The sequence below is a fragment of the Triticum aestivum genome, chromosome 5D, assembly GCF_018294505.1.
Source record: "Triticum aestivum cultivar Chinese Spring chromosome 5D, IWGSC CS RefSeq v2.1, whole genome shotgun sequence".
In the NCBI taxonomy this organism is placed as follows: Eukaryota; Viridiplantae; Streptophyta; class Magnoliopsida; order Poales; family Poaceae; genus Triticum; species Triticum aestivum.
In genome coordinates, this window is record NC_057808.1 from 542,915,173 (window position 1) to 542,933,480 (window position 18,308).

At 48.8% G+C, this 18,308-nt stretch overlaps 3 protein-coding genes across 6 annotated transcripts; all 3 read left to right on the top strand.

Moving 5' to 3' along the window:
- Positions 1 to 2,095: 2,095 nt before the first annotated feature.
- LOC123121161 (MDIS1-interacting receptor like kinase 1-like) lies at positions 2,096 to 4,386 on the top strand. Its single transcript, XM_044541085.1, has one exon. The coding sequence runs from the start codon at positions 2,096 to 2,098 to the stop codon at positions 4,304 to 4,306; it is 2,211 nt and encodes a 736-aa protein (XP_044397020.1). The 3' UTR covers positions 4,307 to 4,386.
- A 1,717-nt stretch (positions 4,387 to 6,103) lies between these two features.
- On the top strand, positions 6,104 to 13,361 carry LOC123123673 (nicotinate phosphoribosyltransferase 1). 3 transcript variants are annotated; one of them, XM_044544236.1, is made up of 15 exons: positions 6,105 to 6,392; positions 7,272 to 7,416; positions 7,714 to 7,833; positions 7,929 to 8,063; positions 8,141 to 8,202; positions 8,590 to 8,665; positions 9,516 to 9,617; positions 10,052 to 10,168; positions 10,591 to 10,649; positions 11,372 to 11,546; positions 12,039 to 12,173; positions 12,273 to 12,371; positions 12,512 to 12,620; positions 12,725 to 12,885; positions 12,981 to 13,361. In XM_044544236.1, the coding sequence occupies exons 1-15, from the start codon at positions 6,232 to 6,234 to the stop codon at positions 13,056 to 13,058; spliced, it is 1,734 nt and encodes a 577-aa protein (XP_044400171.1). In that variant the 5' UTR covers positions 6,105 to 6,231; the 3' UTR covers positions 13,059 to 13,361. The 3 variants fall into 3 exon arrangements, with proteins under 3 accessions (XP_044400170.1, XP_044400171.1, XP_044400172.1); XM_044544237.1 differs by having other exon boundaries at positions 12,773 to 12,885; XM_044544235.1 differs by having other exon boundaries at positions 6,104 to 6,392; positions 12,725 to 12,984.
- A 570-nt stretch (positions 13,362 to 13,931) lies between these two features.
- On the top strand, positions 13,932 to 18,071 carry LOC123123674 (serine/arginine repetitive matrix protein 1-like). Of its 2 annotated transcripts, XM_044544239.1 has the most exons (3): positions 13,932 to 15,268; positions 15,372 to 15,614; positions 17,086 to 18,071. In XM_044544239.1, the coding sequence occupies exon 1, from the start codon at positions 14,087 to 14,089 to the stop codon at positions 15,122 to 15,124; it is 1,038 nt and encodes a 345-aa protein (XP_044400174.1). In that variant the 5' UTR covers positions 13,932 to 14,086; the 3' UTR covers positions 15,125 to 15,268; positions 15,372 to 15,614; positions 17,086 to 18,071. The 2 variants fall into 2 exon arrangements, with proteins under 2 accessions (XP_044400174.1, XP_044400173.1); XM_044544238.1 differs by lacking the exon at positions 17,086 to 18,071 and having other exon boundaries at positions 15,372 to 15,823.
- The last annotated feature ends 237 nt before the right edge of the window (positions 18,072 to 18,308 follow it).

Consider the following 18,308-nt stretch of genomic DNA (forward strand, 5'->3'; position numbering starts at 1 on the left):
TTGTTTTTTTGCCACGACTTGTACGAATGTCATTTTTGGACGAAATTTTGCAAGCACAGAGATTTTTTGTCAATGTTTCCACCCAAAAAAATTCAGAATTTTTTGAAATATTTTTCTTTTTTTCTATTTTACTGTTCATCCCGAGCTCAAATGAGCTCGCGAGCAGAACATGACTTTCGATCTCCCTGCTTCTTCTTCACATCAACCATTTCTATCTTCAAAAAAAAAAATCCTCAACATGGGGTGCCAAGGGCCAGATCCATAGACAGTTCTTTAGCTTGGTTATCATCTTTTTTGGGGGTCAAGAAGTCCTGCATCAAGCCACGCATGCATGCAGCCGTCAACTTCAGCCATTGGGTAATTAAGAAGATGGATCCTTGACTGGATTTTGTAATTAATGATCGTTGACTTGCTACACACGAATGCCGCGGTCAACTGAAATTGTAAGGCATCTTCAACGGTAACCTGCAAATTTCCTTTTGCATCCGTCCGTGGACAGGGGATTAGTCCGCGGACACGTGGGAGGACGCCATTCAACGTTAGCCGCGTATATTTTGACAACAACTCAAACTAACAGGACGGAATTCGATCAAATACGACCGGATTTCATATAAACACATCCTGATTTCAAATAAACATGACGGATTTCATTTGAACTGACGGATTTCATTATATTTACATCAACTAAGCGGAGCTCGTCCGACTAGGTCTAAATGGTCGACAGTGTCTGTTCCCGTGTCCGGTCATGAACCAAGAGAACCGAAGCTTTGCCTTTTCCAGCTCTACCCCGGCAGCTCTACCTTCATAACCTCCGCCTCTGGAGGCCGGGAAGTGAAGCTGTCCGCCTCCACATCGCAGCCAAGCGACTAATCGGCCGAAGATGCTCAGCCCACCAAGCATGGCGTCGACGGGAGGGGAGGAGCGGTGGCCTTCCTGGGACACGGTCCGCGGCGACTTATTGTCCACTACTCTTCCTCGATGCCGGTCGCGCCCGCGGAAGTGCCGGCTTCTTCGTGGTCGTGGCGCCGGGGCGCGGCCTCGGCGATGTCCTCCTCATCGGTCTCGCCGAACAATGCCTCGCCCGCCTCGTTGTCGTACTCCTTGCCGGCAGTCGCCACCTCCGCCACCCGCTGTCGGTATCGCCAGCGGGCGAGGTGGATCTCCTTCTTCTGCCCCGACGTCAGCCCGTCCTAGAGAGCTTTGGCGGCGGAGGGATCCATGGCGGGGACTGGTGCAGAGATGGATGACTGTGTCTATGGTCGGGGCACCGGGGCAGCGGTTTATATAGCACTCGTGAGCGGCATAGGGACGGACGGCTGGCGCTGGAGGAGACGCCTCGGCAACTGTGTGCTATCAATGCGGGCGGCAGACGAACGGACGGGCGGCCCTCGTGTCGTTTGAACGCAAGGCAGTGGCGGCACTCTCTCGGCCAGCGCGCCGCTTCAATGCCAGCGCCAGTGAGCGGCCGCGGCGGCTCTGGCCGGGCATGAATGCGGGCGCTGACGAAAACACGCGGGAGGAGGAGGGGTTTTGGGTGGGCCAGGGCGATCAGAAGCGGGCTTGGGATTGGTGTGGACTCCCGCAAACCTCCTCCACGTTTGTCTCTGGTTTGCGGGAAAAATCGCATCCGGACCGTGCCGCGGACCGATACTGGACCGCGTTGGATGACTTCCGCGGTTAGAACAGTTGCTGGAGGTTCGAGAGTCGGCGTTGGAGATGCCCTAACAATTTTTTTACAAAATTTACAGGCTTTGTCCTTTTTGCTGGGTGAATCTTTGAATGACTAAGTCTTACAAAGATTTGGTAATACTTATGAAGATGTGATTGCTGACTGAATTTTGTAATTAAGAGTCGTCAACTCGCAACACAGTCAACTCGAAACGCAACAATAATTTTTAAAGCAATTTTACATGGTTTTGAGTTTTTTTGGGTGAATTTTTGGTTTTACTATAACTTGGGAAGATTGCATGGTGCTCTCACCTTGTCACTGCAAATATGCTTAGCTGTTAGTTTCCCTCCATTTCCCTATTGCTTCAAACAAGCTTGTTGATGGAAACACAAAGCTAGCTGAAGAATCGAAGGAGGGGAGACGAGCATGGCGAGTGAAGAATCGAAGGCACCCTCCTTCTTCCTCTTGGTCTTCTTCTCATTGTCGCTCGTGTGCTGCGCTGGGGCGTCCAATGGCGCTGCCGCCACGGGCGACGACGCGGCGATGCTGCTGGCCATCAGGGCCTCGCTCGTCGACACACTGGGGGAGCTCCGCGGCTGGGGCTCGGCGCCGCATTGCGGCTGGAAGGGCGTGCGCTGCGACGACCGGGGCGCGATCACCGGCCTTGACCTCGCGGGCCTGAACCTGAGCGGTGCCGTCCCGGACGACGTCCTCGGCCTCAGCGCGCTCACCTCGGTCGTGCTCCGCGGCAACGCGTTCGCGGGCGAGCTGCCCGCGGCGTTGGTGTCGATCCCGACGCTCCGGGAGCTCGACGTCAGCGACAACGGCTTCGCCGGTCGGTTCCCGGCCGGCCTCGGCTCGTGCGCCTCACTGGCGCATTTCAACTCGTCCGGCAACAACTTCGTCGGGCCGCTCCCGGCCGACCTCGGCAACGCCACCGAGCTCGAGACGCTCGACGTCAGGGGCGGCTTCTTCTCTGGCACAATCCCCGAGAGCTACGGCAGGCTCCGGAAGCTCAAGTTCTTGGGGCTCGCGGGCAACAACCTCAGCGGCGCTCTCCCGGCTGTGCTATTCGAGCTCACGGCGTTGGAGCAGATCATCATCGGCTACAACGAGTTCACCGGCCCGATCCCGGCGGCCATTGGCAAGCTCAAGAACCTCCGGTACCTTGACATGGCGATTGGCGGCTTGGAAGGCCCCATCCCACCCGAGCTCGGCCGGCTGCCGGTGCTCGACACCGTGTTCCTTTACGGGAACAACATCGGCGGCGAGATACCGAAGGAGCTCGGCAACCTGTCCTCCCTCGTCATGCTTGACCTCTCCGAAAACGCACTCACCGGCGCGATCCCACCGGAGCTGGCGCAGCTCGCCCACCTGCTGCTGCTCAACCTCATGTGCAACCGGCTCAAGGGCGACGTCCCGGCGGGCGTCGGTGAGCTTCCCAGGCTTGAGGTGCTCCAGCTGTGGAACAACTCCCTCACCGGCCCGCTGCCGCTGTCGCTCGGCGCTGCGCAGCCACTGCAGTGGCTCGACGTGTCGACGAACGCGCTCTCCGGGCCGGTGCCCGCCGGCCTCTGCGGCAGCGGCAACCTGACCGGGCTGATACTGTTCAACAATGCCTTCACGGGCCCGATCCCGACGAGCCTCGCCACGTGCTCGTCGCTGGTCCGCGTGCGCGCGCACAACAACCGTCTGAACGGCGCGGTGCCGACGGCGCTCGGGCGGTTGCATCGCCTGGATCGCCTGGAGCTGGCCGGGAATGGGCTCTCCGGCGAGATCCCGGACGACCTGGCGCTCTCGACGTCGCTCTCCTTCATCGACCTCTCGCGCAACCGGCTGCGGTCGGCACTGCCGCCGCGCATCCTGTCCATTCCGACGCTGCAGACGTTCGCCGCAGCGGGGAACGAGCTGACCGGAGGCGTTCCGGACGAGCTGGGCGGTTGCCGGGCACTCTCCGCGCTCGACCTGTCGGGCAACCGGCTCTCCGGCGCCATCCCGGCGGGTCTTGCGTCGTGCCAGCAGCTCGCGTCGCTGATCCTCAGGAGAAACAGCCTCGCCGGCGAGATCCCCAGGCCGTTCGCCACGATGCCGGCACTGTCCGTCCTCGACCTCTCCAACAACCTCCTCTCCGGCGAGATACCGAGCAACCTGGGCAGCTCGCCGGCGCTCGAGATGCTCAGCGTGGCGCACAACAACCTCACCGGTCCCGTGCCGGCGACGGGGCTGCTGAGGACGATCAGCCCCAACGACCTCGCGGGGAACCCGGGCCTCTGCGGTGGAGTCCTGCCACCGTGCACGGCCAGCGCTCCGCGAGCTTCGGCCTCCATACTCCGGCGCTCGCACGTGAAGCACAACGTCGCCGTCGGTTGGGCGATCCGCATCTCGGTCGCACTACTCGTGGCATGCGGCGGAGCCCTCTTTCTTGGTTTGGTGCTATACCGGCGGAGGTACGTCAATGGTGGCGGGTGCTGCGACGACGCCGTCGAGGATGACGGGAGAAGCAGCTCAACGGCGTTTCAGCGGCTAAGTTTTACCGACGCGCAGGCGCTCGCATGCGTCAAGGAGGACAATATCGTCGGGCAGCAAGTCAAGCAAGAAGTAGGATGCGATGGTATAGGAGCACAAAATCATAAGTAGAACGCACATGTTCCCTCTGTAACAAAATATACAAACGTCTTATATTTTGTTACAGAGAGAGTACGTAGTAATAAAGTGCTTCTCTCACAAGCTTTGAGTAATAATGAATACAAGTTACAAATTTTTCTCGAATATAATACAAGTTACAAATTGCCGAGGGCAATTCTTGCATTTGGACAACATAATTAGGAGATTGGGATAATATCCATGATCACCTCAAATCAAATTTGGGGAGGCCTTGTCCTATGACCTCTGAAAACCCAATTCTAAATGTTGGGATGAAGATAAGATTAGTGTCTATTTTGATGATAACTTCAAGAACAAGATTTTAGACATTCTTGTCATAGTGCTGATTGCAGAGATATGGACTCATACTCCTAATGCTGTTTGCACCCCAAAAAGTGCGAGCACGAGCAACCAGAACACATACGAACAACCCAAACTAGTTCAACCAAATAGATAAAAAACCAATAGATTCAACGATACAAATAGCATAGTTCCAAGCAAAGAGCACAAACTAGTCCGATACAAATAAACTAGAAACTACGGTGACTACTCCGAGTTGTCCTCCTCCTCGCTTGTGTCGTCCGACGTATCAAGAAACACGTCTTCCCACCGATCATCGTTGTCGTCAAAGAATGATGCCTGTCTTAGCTCGCACTGCGATATCACCAGTGCCTTCCGACGACGTCTGTCCGCCCGTTCCGCGAGCCACCTTGTCCTCCTCTCCGCCCAGAAGGCGTTCTCGTTGGCGACGTCTTGCGGGTGGCGCTGGCGCCACTCCGCCATGGCTCGCTCGTCCGCCTCGACGATGAGGAGGCGGCGCTGCTGCTGACGGTGTTCCTGACGGTCGGCGTCAGTTACTAGCCGCGGTGGAGGGGCAAGTTCCTGTGCCTGCTCGCACGTCCAGGCGTCCTGAAAGTCCATCTGGGTGCGAGGCCTCGACAGGCGCCACGCCACCGCGTCGTACGCGCGGGCGGCCTCGCGCGCGCTCTCGAACGTCCCGAGAACGAGCCGCGCGCCACCGGAGCGGATCTCCGCATATAGAACACGCCGGAAGGGCGGACATGGACGCCGCGGTAGCCGGAGATGCTTCTGCGGTGCGGAGGCATGTCGGCGGCGGGGGAGAAAGCGTCGGGAGAAGGGCGGCGGCGGCGGCGGCGGGGGGGGGGGGTGTGCGAGGAAGAAGAGGGCGGCGGCGCTCGAGTGTGCGGTTGACGGCTCAGGCGCGCGCATTTTATAAAGCGCGCCGGGCCGTTTTTTCCCACACGCGCGATTCTTTGCCGCGCGTCGGAATTTTCCGCGCCCGCTGGAGTGCGCGAAAACGCTGCACGCGCGCTAAAACAGCTCTTTCCCGCGCGCGCGATATTAAGAGCGGCTGTTGGAGATGCTCTAAGAAATTTCACGAAGTTCATTAAATGGTTGTAAATTTTTAATTATATTTTAAATTTTAAAAATTTCAGTAAATATTTAGGAAGTTCAAAAAATGCTTGGTATCTTCAAAATTGTTCATTTTTTTAAAATGTTCGCATTTGAGACAAAACACAAATTTTGAAGTTGGTATAAATTTTCAAAAAATAGTGTGAATTGAATATTTCGAAAATTTCACAATTTTTTCCAGTTTAAATGAAAGGGAAAGGAAAGATGAAAAAGAAAGAACAGAAAAGAAAAAAAAGAAAAAGAGAAAAGAGAGACAGAAAACGGACGGAAAAAACGCAGTAACAGACTTATGGGCTTGCCCATCACCGCGGGCGAGGGGTGCGCGTCTGGTCGCTATCCGCCGACCCGCGCGGGGAATAGGATTCCCCTTTCTCCAGTTTCCTCTTCGCAGTACCATCGGCTGCCTGCGAGATTCCCCTCCCTCCTCCACCCGCTCCACTCCAACCTCGCCGCTCTCCCGCCCCGCCCCCCCTCCTCTCGGGAAGATGGCCGCGGCGGCGCTGGCGAACGGGGACGTGCGCGCCGGCGGCGGCGGCGCGGTGCCGCGGCCGACGAACCCGATGGTCACGCCCCTGCTCACCGACCTCTACCAGTTCTCCATGGCCTACGCCTACTGGAAGGCCGGCAAGCACCTCGACCGCGCCGTGTAAGCACCCTCAAACTGACCCACCCCCCGCTCGCTCTACTGTATGCGCGCCGTTTGCCGTTGAGCTCCGCGGCGGAGTGACGGTTTAGTAACAGTAGGCCGAATCAGGCGCCGGGGCGGCCCAGTTTGGTGTTGAAGTTTAGGATCTGTTCTGTACGGACGTGTCCCCGGATTCGAGCGAGCTCCGGGGAGCTCTCGTGCTGTCAAATTTGGACTGGTGTGATGTTGTTAATTCAGTTTGCTAGTCAAGTGTTCCATTTAAGGGACGAACTATTAGGTTCGATGTACTCCCTCTGTCCCAAAATAAGTGACTCAACTTTATACTAACTTTGTACTAAAGTTAGTACAAAGTCAAGTCACTTATTTTGGGACAGAGGGAGTATAAAACTTGTGTAGTGGATATTTTGGCGGTTGCTCAATTTTTGCGGAACAGTAGAAATTGGCGGTCGTTCTTATTGGGAGAAATAAACAAACCATGTTTGATGTAGCCTAAGCAGAATCTGAGACGAAAACTTATGCTGATGGAATATATGGCAACTGTGTATAGATTCAGTCCACCATTGATAAAAGCAAGCAGTAAACCAAGTATCAACCTTGCTTGCCAATGTTAAAAACCAATGTAAATAGTTTATAACCAAGCAATCGCACACGCACTTTACAAGCGTACTGTTTCTGGAGGTTATATCAAGCATAGGCGCAGTGCTAATTGTAACCATATGGATGAGGCCAGCCATGCGCACCAAGGCAGACAGTTTCTCTGTATCCCCTGACTGGAAATGCGAGATTCTTTTACAGGCATTCTTCTACTTGTCAGTCTTCTAATTGAATTATCATGCTCTTATGCTTGTAGATGTTTATTGTGAACCCTACTGTTTTCAGCTTTGATCTTTACTTCCGGAAGAGCCCCTTTGCTGGTGAGTTCACCGTCTTTGGCGGCCTTGAAGAGTGTATACGGTTTATTGCCAACTTCAAATTCAAAGAAGAGGAAATCAATTTTCTGCGGACTGCACTGCCTACATGTGAGGTAGGATTATTTTATGGGAATCCTGCCCTCTATCCAGATCATGCTCATGCTCATGTATGAATGGGTTTAGTTGAGTTGAATGCTCATACAAGTGGAAGGATCAGGGTAGTGGGTAGTGGGTACTAAAGGGATCCTTCTGGATGCCCCCTGAACCCATCCACCATCCAAAATGCCAATGAGCAAACAAAATCCAAATATAATTTTAGTTGTCACTCTTAAGTAAACTCATTCTTGTTTAGATAACCATTTTCATCTTTGCGTGCAACTAAACCTGTATGCTTACTTTTATTTTGGTAGGATGGCTTCTTTGAGTACCTCAGTTCGATTGACTGCTCAGATGTTGAGGTTTATGCCATCCCTGAGGGTTCTGCTGTGTTTCCTAAGGTTCCACTGATGATAATCGAAGGACCTGTTGCGGTAAGTACCAGGAGCTGGTTAGCAAAAAAACAAAACACATACATATTGTCGTATTTACCTTTTTGTTTACTTTTGCCTTTTAATTTTGGTCTCAGGTTGTCCAACTTCTTGAAACTCCATTTTTAAGTCTGGTGAACTATGCTTCGTTGGTTACTACAAATGCTGCAAGGCACCGCCTTGTAGCAGGGAAGCCAAAGAATTTACTTGAATTTGGACTTCGACGGGCTCAAGTGGGTCTTACTTTGTTTCGTTTTGCTTCTTTTGATTCATTATCCTTAACATGGACTTATGAGCACACGTCTATCAGGGGCCAGATGGAGGAATCAGTGCATCAAGATATTCTTATATGGGAGGATTTGATGCAACAAGGTATGATCTGCTCACACAATGAGCACAATATGTACCTTTACAATTTTCCCATAGTCTCTTTCTATCTGCATTCAAACATTTTTGTTATGTCTCCATAGGTCTTAGCTTTGTAAATTATTTGCTGGGTGCTCATGGTAGGCGATATATATTTGGGTTTCTTCTGCTACTGATGCAAACTATTGTTAACTCTCTAGATTAGGATCACATGGTTTCTTGAACTGGACTATATAGTTTTAAAACTATGTTAAGTCATCATTAGATGATAAATATTCTTACTCAATACTTGAACATGTGAACCAACTTGAAGTTATACCGAAGGCCGTACAATGCTTATCCAAACAGACATTCATCATAATAAGCAATAATCTGACATTCCTACCCGGGCAGCAATGTTGCAGCAGGAAGGTTGTTTGGGATACCAATACGTGGGACTCACTCACATGCATTTGTGAGCTCTTTCCTGGTTAGTAGTTACTTTCAGGTCTTGCTATGCTTATGAATAAATTTGCTGGTGTTTGGGACTTGCTTCAACTTTGTTGTTTAATAGTTGAAATACCATTCCTGTCCAGGAAAGAAACATATGCCATGTTCTAATAATTCTTCATGGATAAGCTTGATGTTCTCCAGAATGTATCCGACATGGATTGTGTTTATTGCCGTTCATCTAGCACAAGCTTGCTTCTTTCTCTAGTTCCCCTCTTTTCATCTCGCGCAATTCCAGTTTGGACCAACTATTTCATACTTTGAGGAAGGATCCATCCAGATATAGAGTATGCAGTTGGGCCAAAATTTCCTAACCAGTTGCACTTGTATTGAATACATAGATGAATATAAATCATTCATCAATCTGTTGATATTAGTCAATCCCTTTGACATTGATATTCAAATGCAAATAGTGAAAAAAAGTATATGTGAGCAAAGCTAAGCGTATGATTATTAAATACTCCCTCTGTTCCATATTAGTTGTTGCTGAAATAAATGTATCTAGACGTATTTCAGTGCTAGATACATCTGTTTGAGCGACAACTAATATGGGACAGAGGGAGTAGTTAATAATAGCATCTGGCTACTGGCTAGTACGAGCAAAAATCTAAGTCACTTAATTTTCACCCAGTTAAGACACAATAGATCTGACCATTTAAAAGAGAAACCCATGAGGTAAATGTACAAGATGCAATATATGTTTTACATCATGAACCTTGCAACTTTCATTAAATTTGTTTGATCCTGAATTTCGTCAATTTTTTTTCCGGTGAGAACTAAATCTCTTTTATAGCAGGGGTCTTCTTTGCTAATGTATTCGTTGACTGTAGGGTCTTGATGAAATCATTGACAAAGCACTGTCTAGCTCTGATGGTTCGAACAAATGTGAAGACTTTGTCTCTCTAGTGGAGAATTGGCTGGTTAAGATTCAGGTGTGATAAAATACCAGTTATTTTGTTAATCCCTTTGCTCATGTTACGGAAGTTTTATATAAACTTTTCCTCTTGATAATTTAAACATTGTTTGATGCTTGTGATTGGCTGTACCTATTTAAATGCTTTTTTAGTGAACAAACTTGATACAATTCTTGTCATCATATCTGGCCTATTAGAATAAGAGATTAAGAGGTATAGTTGAAGTTGAGGTGACTAGTTGTCAAAGTACCACTTACAAACTATTAAGCATAACAGTGTGGCTTTACAGTTTAAATTATACAGATTACATATCAGAAATATTGTACTTATCCATGAAGGTTTTCTTCCTTGCAAGTTGCTACATAATTCCTCTGTAACTTCTTTCTATAGACCTTATGGCTAGTAATTTATGTTTAAGTATTCAAGATCTGTCCTTACATTCTTCTTTTCAGGGTGCTAGTTCATTGCGTGGTTCCTTTGGCGAAACAAATCAAAGTGAGTTGGCTGCATTCACGTCATATGCACTGGCATTTCCAAACTCCTTCCTGGCCCTGGTGGACACATACGATGTTAGTTAATCTTGCTCTGCATTAGTGTACTCGCTTTCTACAGCATGCCTACATATTCATCTGTTGAGTTTTTTTTAAGCTGACTAACTTTGTCGATATTACTTAAAACATGTTTTCTGTGACATGCTTAAACTGACTTGTTTCTGTATGTTCCTTCTTTTATGGTTATGGATTAAAATATGTATATCTAGCCCATATATGTTGAATCTTCTGTTCATGTAACTGTTTTAAATTATTATCCAAGCCAAATTTAAAATGTGCTACTGTAGGGGCCTCCCCTACAATTTTCCTTTTTTTAAATGTGTCCCCTTGACTTTTAACAATTATACTCTAGTTATTTCAGGACTGACCTTGACAGAACTAATGCATTAACTTAGGTTATATATGGGCATGGTTGATGTTTAAGTATGTATCATTGCTAGGTCATGAGAAGCGGAGTGCCAAACTTCTGCGCTGTTGCTTTAGCCCTCAATGATATGGGGTACTATTGCCTCACCACTTCTTTGCATTTTAGCATTTTCTTCTTATTTGCCCAACTTGCTTCTGTTACATGTGAAGTTATAGCTGATGATAAGACAAAATAAAATGAAGCTTTCTTCTGGGTGTGTTTCCTTGCTAATACTTTTCAGATACTTTCTAGTTTCTACATGCTAGTTTGTTATTTTGAGTTTTTCTTCCTTTATACATAAAAGTTGCATGTTTGAATTCATATGCATGGACTAGCTTTATTTTTCATACCTAATGGGTCACTGATGCCTAACTTGTTGAGCCTAGACCTCTCAGCGTAGACATTTGGTACCAACCATGCGCCCTTGTTGTGATATGTAACATTAATTATTATCAAGTCTCTCCTGTATTTTGAACAAGCATCTTGAGCATAAGCAGAAACACCAACTGGTTATACCGGCTCATTCCTTTGCTTTAGAAATTTAAGTTTCTTGATTGCATTTTTTGGTTACTTTAGGAATTTAATTACATCCCTTGCTGAACTTTAGGAGTAAGAATGTAAGATCTGCCTGCAACATGTTAGCTGCTGTTTGAACAACAAATGATTTAAAAGAAGGGATGGATTTAGTTGATAGGTCTGGCTAGTGACTATATTCGATTTCCTTATCACACTTACGTATTTGAGCTGAAATTTGGATCTATTGTTGATTCATAAACCTTAGTTGTTAAGCATTAATGAAAACTTTACCGTTTCAGGTATAAGGCAGTTGGAATTAGGTTAGACTCTGGTGATTTAGCATATCTGTCTATTGAGACACGCAAGTTCTTCTGTGCAATTGAAAAAGAATTTGGGGTTGTTGGCTTTGGAAAAACAAATATTACAGCAAGCAATGATCTCAATGAAGAAACAATTGATGCATTGAACAAGCAGGTAAGCTGTACTCTAGAAGTCTAGATAGTTTGCTGCATACCACACCTTTCGAGCTATTATTAAGTTTCTATATTTATCTAGTGAAATACCTGAAAGTTTTCAACAATTTTACATTCAGATGGTTGCTACTTGTTAATGGTTTTGGTCATTTGGTGGTTTTACAATTGTCTTTGTTGGTTTTAAACTTCTAATTAACTGTGATAGTGAGTAAAACGTATGCCCAGGAGTGTAAAACTAATTTAGATAAATATTAAGAGTAAACTTACCCAGGTGGTCCCGACAATTTACAACTTACTACATAGTTTAAGGTTTGCTTCAAAATACTTGGTATCAGTCTATCATCTGCTGAATGAAACTTTTGCTGTATTGAAATCCAGCGCTTAACATGCCTGTGAATTTGATGGATAAGCATCTGCTCTGCTCAAAGACATCTGTTTTTGTGCCTTCACCATGGTCGATGGCTTGGTGAATGACTATTGACTTTTTGTGTAGGGCCATGAGGTAGACTCATTTGGCATTGGCACCTACCTAGTTACCTGCTACGCACAAGCAGCACTTGGTTGTGTATTCAAGTTAGTTGAAATTAACAAACAGCCTCGTATTAAACTCTCTGAAGACGTCACAAAGGTATACATGTCAGTACCCATTAGTATTCAAAGTGAAAAGATATAGCTTTAGCAAACCTCTGGTGTGCCAGAATGACTAATTTGTAGTTCTATGCTCCAGGTATCGATACCATGTAAAAAACGATGCTACAGATTGTATGGAAAAGAAGGTTATCCTTTAGTTGATATAATGACCGGACAAGACGAGCCAAGTCCAAAGGTAAACAATATTCATGTTACGGTTGAGCAGTAAGCCTGCATCAAATAATGTGTCCACTTCAGAACTGTGCTACCAAACATTTACTTATAATTAGTTACCAGATATTTATATGTTCGTGTGCTTGTTGCATTCCTTGATAGGTTGGTGAGAGGATTCTGTGTCGTCACCCTTTCATCGAGTCAAAGAGAGCTCATGTTGTTCCACAGCATGTTGAGGAGTTGTTGAAGTGCTACTGGCCTGGAAATTCATGTATGTATATCCACTCGAGTAGCTTCTACTGTTCTACATATCACAGTACTGAATCTGGTCCATCCTAATGTAAATGTCATAAATCATAACTTGTGTGTCTCAAGTTGAAAAGGACATTGATGCCAATCTTTATCCTCTTGTCAATGCCGAAGCCGTACAAAGGGAGGAGCTGCCATCCCTCAATGAGAACAGGAGTCGGTGCATGCGTCAGCTGGAACGGATGAGGCCGGACCATCTGAGGAAGTTAAACCCAACACCATACAAGGTTCGATCAATTACTATTAAGCTTGATGTCACTTATCTGATCCCCTTGCATCTCAATCTCACCATGCACACGCGCTCTGCGCGCCTCTTGATCAGGTGAGCGTGAGCGCCCAGCTCTACGATTTCATCCATTTCCTGTGGCTCAACGAAGCTCCAGTCGGCGAACTGCGATGAAGAAAGATGACAACGGGAGCATCCAGCACGGATCGAATCCCGATAGCCTGTATTTGTTTTTCAAGAATAATGCGTGTGTATCTTCCACGATGCACTGTAAGGTGTTCATGTCGAAAGGACACGGCCTCAACATATATAGTGCTCAGGTTCTCAACAAGCATCACACCAGAGTATGCACTATCGACTTAACAGAGTACCATGCTGTTGTGCTCTGAAAAAAAATATTCTCTTGCAAGGATATGAAAAAATAATGGTGAGGCTGAGGTGAAATATGGAAACTATCTTTGCCTCACTTTCTATGAACTGCACTCTGGTATACATTGTGTTAAGGACTTAGGATGTCTTTGATTCACATGATTCTAAAAATGTATAAATAGAAAAAAAACATAGAATTGAGATGTCATGCCATGTTAAATCCTACATGAACATGAATTTGTGCTACAAGTTGTTTGATTATATTCATAGGAAAAATGTAGGAGATTTTTTGAAGGATTAGGTGCATGCCATAGTTGTTATATACTCCTACTCCCTCTGCTCGAAAATAACTGATGTGCTTTTAGTTCAAATTTTAGCTAGTTTTAGTTCAAATTTTAACTAAAACCACGTCAGTTATTTGGTTTTAGTTAAAATTTGACTAAAACCACGTCAGTGATTTTTGAACGAAGGTAATAGAAACAAAGGAAAATATCCGTGAGGTTGGACTTGGATGGAAATTTTTCTTTGGAACTGTATGCAAACTAAACTACAGGGAAGATTCATATGGTTTTCATTCCTACAAACTAAACCAACTTTACCGAGAAATTCCTACAGAATGGAATCCTCTAAATTCCTATGAGTTTTTAAACCAAAGAGGTATTTCTCTTGCAGTGACGTGGACTTAAATTGGATTTGTTTCCTCGTACGTACGAGTCCTCAGCTTCACATATGAATCGGATTCGGAACTCCTGACAGTGTCGGATTCGCCTCTCCGGGAGTCCATATATGGTGGACGCTGCCTGGCCCATGGACATAGCGCAACGTACGTACACATGTTTGGTTTCGATCCCATGGCGGCCGGCGGAAGGAGCGGCGGCGGCAGCGGGGTGCATGCGGCGGAGAGGCTTCACAGGCTCGCCGAGCAGCGCTTCCTGGTCGGCGACGTGGCCGGGGCGCTCCGGGCCGCGCGGGAGGCCCAGGCGCGCTGCCGGTCGCTCCCGGGGCTCGCGCACGCCCTCGCCGCCTACGAGGTCCACGCCGCCGCGGCCGCCTCCCGCGCCAGCGGCAGGAACTGGTACGCCGTCCTCAGCTTCGGCGCCCGGACGTCGCTGCCGAGCGGCGGCGTCGGCGTCTCGCACGAGGACATCAAGCGGCGGTACCGCCGGCTGTGCCTTACCCTGCACCCGGACAAGAACCGCTCCGCCGCCGCCAACGGCGCGTTCAAGCTGCTCCAGCAGGCGTGGGGGGCGCTCTCGGTCCGCCACCCGCCCGCTCCCCGCGACGCCGCGGCCACGGGAGTCACCAAGCCGCGCTCTGCCCCGACGCCGTCGCCGCGACCCCGCCCGCCGGCGCCTCCCACTCCTGCCTCGAAGCCCAGCGACCACAGCCAACCACCGTCTCCGGCCGCCAACAACGCGCACAGGGACGACGACAAGCGGCGAGCCGGCGCCGGCGACACGTCTCACAGCAGGCCACCGCCCACGCACCCAAGGCCGAGAGAGCCAGCGCGGACACGACGCGTCACACGTCGGCGTCTCACGCGAAGCCCGGCACTCACAGCCGACCACCGCCACCGGCCGCCTCCGCCGCCTACACGCCCAAGGACGAGGGATCCGGCACGGACACGCACACGCCGCCGCGGCGCCAGGGGAGCAGGAGGTTCCCGTGCCCGGCGCGGTGCGTGCACTGCGGCGCGCGGTTCGCGTCGTCGACGGTGTCCGTGGGCACGTGGCACCTCCACTGCGCGGCCTGCCACAGGTACGCCAAGGTGTGCGTGCGCAGCCCCTCCAACGCAGAGATCTGCAGGTGAAGAAGCTTCGACCACGACCAAGATGGAGAGGGACGGAGCAGATGATGATACCATATCCTAGCTGGTATGCCATTTTTAGTTCACTCGTCAATGTTTCCTTGTATGTTTCTCTTGTCAGGGGAGGATGTGTAGGCTCTGCGTGCGTCTCTAGGTGTTCATGTCTGAAATCCTTGGCGCCAAGATGAGGTGCTATATAATCTAATAGGTTGGTTTTGAAGTCGAATTCTCTGAAGTCTGGAATCCTTCACTGTGATCTTTTGCTTTTTATTTACTGTACAATAATATGCATGTTCTGTACTTGTCTCAAGGTAGGAGAGGAGAGGAAGACATGCTATGTTCTCACTTGGTTCGGTCTTCAGTTGGTTTGTCAATTTCCAGCACTACTCCTTGTTTAATTTCATTGTTGTTTCGCTCAGTGTCTTGTCCCATCCCAGAGAAATGATCGATGCAACGATTTCAGTGGTAAAGCAGATCCGCTCTCCCGGCTGGCCAAGAAGAGAGAGTACGAAGGATCCTTATGGGAACAGTTGAGTCTGATCCATCTTGCACAGGTACCTATTAGCGGGAACTTCATGAAAAACATATATCTCCAACTTTCAAAAAGTATGAATTGTTTCACAAGGCCCATCACCATCATTGACAGTTTGGCATACATATTGCATTGCACAAAGCATAATAGCAACTCCAACGCGCCGACCCAAACTGTCCGCACGTGTCCGTTTGGGTCGAAACGGACACAAAAGCCGGCCCAACGCGCGACGCAAATGGACCGGCGTCCGCTTTTTGTCCACGCGTGACCCATTTCAGTCTCAAATTTGGGCCACGTTTGCGTGGGCGCAACAGCAGCGGACGCGCGCATGCCCGCCCTTGTCAACCCCCTGGCCTGTCAGCCGGTGCATATTGGCCATTCCCCCTTCCTCCATCGACAGCAGCACACCGGGCCGCCCATCCGTCGTCGCCGCCGCCCAGTTCCGGTGCCCGATGCCGGCCGCCTGCAACCCACAATACCTCCCTCAGCAGCACGCCACCCTCGACGGCCCCATACTCTGGCGTTTGGTGGATCGTTTTCGCCGCCGTCGCAGCAACCTGACGTGACACCACTACCCCTCGCCTCCCCCTGCCAGCATCACACAAGCGCAGCTACCTCGCCGTCGGACGCTGCCATATTCGCACCATGCCGACAGGCCTGCTACCTGGTCTTGGAGAGGCGCGAGACTCTTCAGCGGCTGGCTTCTTCCACAACGCCCACAAGGTGTTCAACGGTTTGCTCGCAAGGTACAAATGGACTTCGGTGACGAGTACTTTTTCCATAATTTCATTTGCGATTCGAATGATTCTTCATTCTGACGATGAGCAGATTGTGGATGTTGCTTTGGTCGTCCATGACCACATTAGTAGGCAGCGACCGATGTTCAGGGGCTCGATCCCAGGGCATACTCCGACGTTGAATCGCAGCCGAGGAGCGGCCATTGCCTACTCTGGCAGGACTGCTTCGAGTCCCCTAACCCGCTCTTCAAACACCACCTATTCCGGCGCCGTTTCCGGATGGCTAGACATGTTTTCAACCGTATCCGGGAGGGGGTGGTGGCGTACGATAACTATTTTGAGTGCAAGGAGGATGCCCTGGGAAAAATTGGCTTCTCCTCTTATTAGAAATACACTACAACTATTCGGATGCTTGCATACGGAGTATCCGGTGATCTATTGATCAGTATATCTGAATGAGCGAGTCCACGTGCCTAGACTCCATGTACAAGTTCTGCAAGGCTGTGGTAGAAGTGTTTGGCCCGGAGTACTTGAGAGAGCCAACTGCTACAGATACAACCCGGTTGTTGGCAATCAATGTGAGTAGGGGCTTTCCGAGGATGCTTGATAGCATATATTGTATGAACTGGGAGTGGAAGAACTGTCCTTCTGCTTGGCAGGGGCAGTATAGGGGCCATGTCAAAGCTTGCACTATCATACTTGAGGCCGTGGCTTCACAAGATCTCTGAACTTGGCACTTTTTCTTCGCTTGGCCAGATCTCAGAATGACATCAACGTGCTTCAGTGCTCTCCGGTGTTTGCAAGGCTTGCAGAAGACAACTGCCCAGAGGTCAATGTTGACATCAATGGCCACCACTACAACAAAGGATACTACCTAACTGACGGTATCTAACCTCAGTGGACTACTCTTGTGAAGATAATCCCTAACCCTGTAGGAGAGAAGAGGAAAAGATTTGCCCAAGCACAAGAGAGTGCTAGGAAATATGTGGAGCGTGCCTTTGGTGTTCTTCAATCTCGATGGGGCATCATTCGGTATCCGCACAAATGCACGGGACACACCGCTAGTTTATTAAATATTCAAGTAGGAACCATGGCTACTGCATGGCTATCATGCAAGTGGCTATTGTGGCTTGCCTGGGGGTAATGGAGACTCCGGGAAGAAGTGCGGTGAAGCCGCGGAACGAAACGCCGGACGTACTTCTCTCTCGAAGGGGGCTGATTAAGGGAAAGGGCATAATGGTCATTTTCACAGTGGGACGACCTAGTGAAATGGTACCAACAGAAAGATCTCGACGAGATGAAGAAGTGGGCGTTGGTTTCACGTCGATCGGAGTCCCGGTCGCGGAGATACGAGTGTTTGAAGACCAGGGACCAATCTGTAATAAAAGTTACTACAAACAAGTCCCTGGGAGGAAAAACTGAAAGGGCCTTCGGCTGATTGCGTTTTTTGAAAAGGAAAATACATTTAGAGTTAGAACTTGTAGCACCAAGAAGTTGTGGAAGGTAATAACTGCTTGTGTAATCATGCATAACATGATCATAGAGGATGAGTGTCCGGATGGAATCTACAACCAATGGTTTCAGTTTCAGGGTAACAATGTTGTGTCTGAGCATGGAGGAGCGGCAATGTTTGCACAGTTCACCGAATTTCATAATCAAATGCGTGATTGGGAAACTCACATTCAACTGTAAGATGATTTGATTTAGCATATGTGGGCTCATGTTGGTAACCAGTAGATGTATCGGCTATTTTTTCTTTCAAATGTATTTGAGACAATATAAACTTTATTTGGCTTGTAAATTATGAGTTATTTATTTGGTTGTGAAACTATGAGATATTTGTATTGTGTTTGAATTATGTGAATTTAGGCCAATGTTTTTTGATATGTCATGAAAAGAGCTAAAAAAATGTCCGCAAACCGGCCGTGAGGACGAAAATGCATCCGCACACTGGGCGCATTGTCGACCGAAATACGGAA

Coding starts and splice junctions, on each gene's coding strand:
- LOC123123674 (XM_044544238.1), top strand. CDS start 14,040: ATGGTGGACGCTGCCTGGCCCATGGACATAGCGCAACGTACGTACACA.
- LOC123123673 (XM_044544235.1), top strand. CDS start 6,232: ATGGCCGCGGCGGCGCTGGCGAACGGGGACGTGCGCGCCGGCGGCGGC. Junction 9,618..10,051: donor ATTGGCTGGTTAAGATTCAG/GTGTGATAAAAT, acceptor TCTTCTTTTCAG/GGTGCTAGTTCATTGCGTGG. Junction 12,621..12,724: donor CTACTGGCCTGGAAATTCAT/GTATGTATATCC, acceptor GTGTGTCTCAAG/TTGAAAAGGACATTGATGCC.
- LOC123121161 (XM_044541085.1), top strand. CDS start 2,096: ATGGCGAGTGAAGAATCGAAGGCACCCTCCTTCTTCCTCTTGGTCTTC.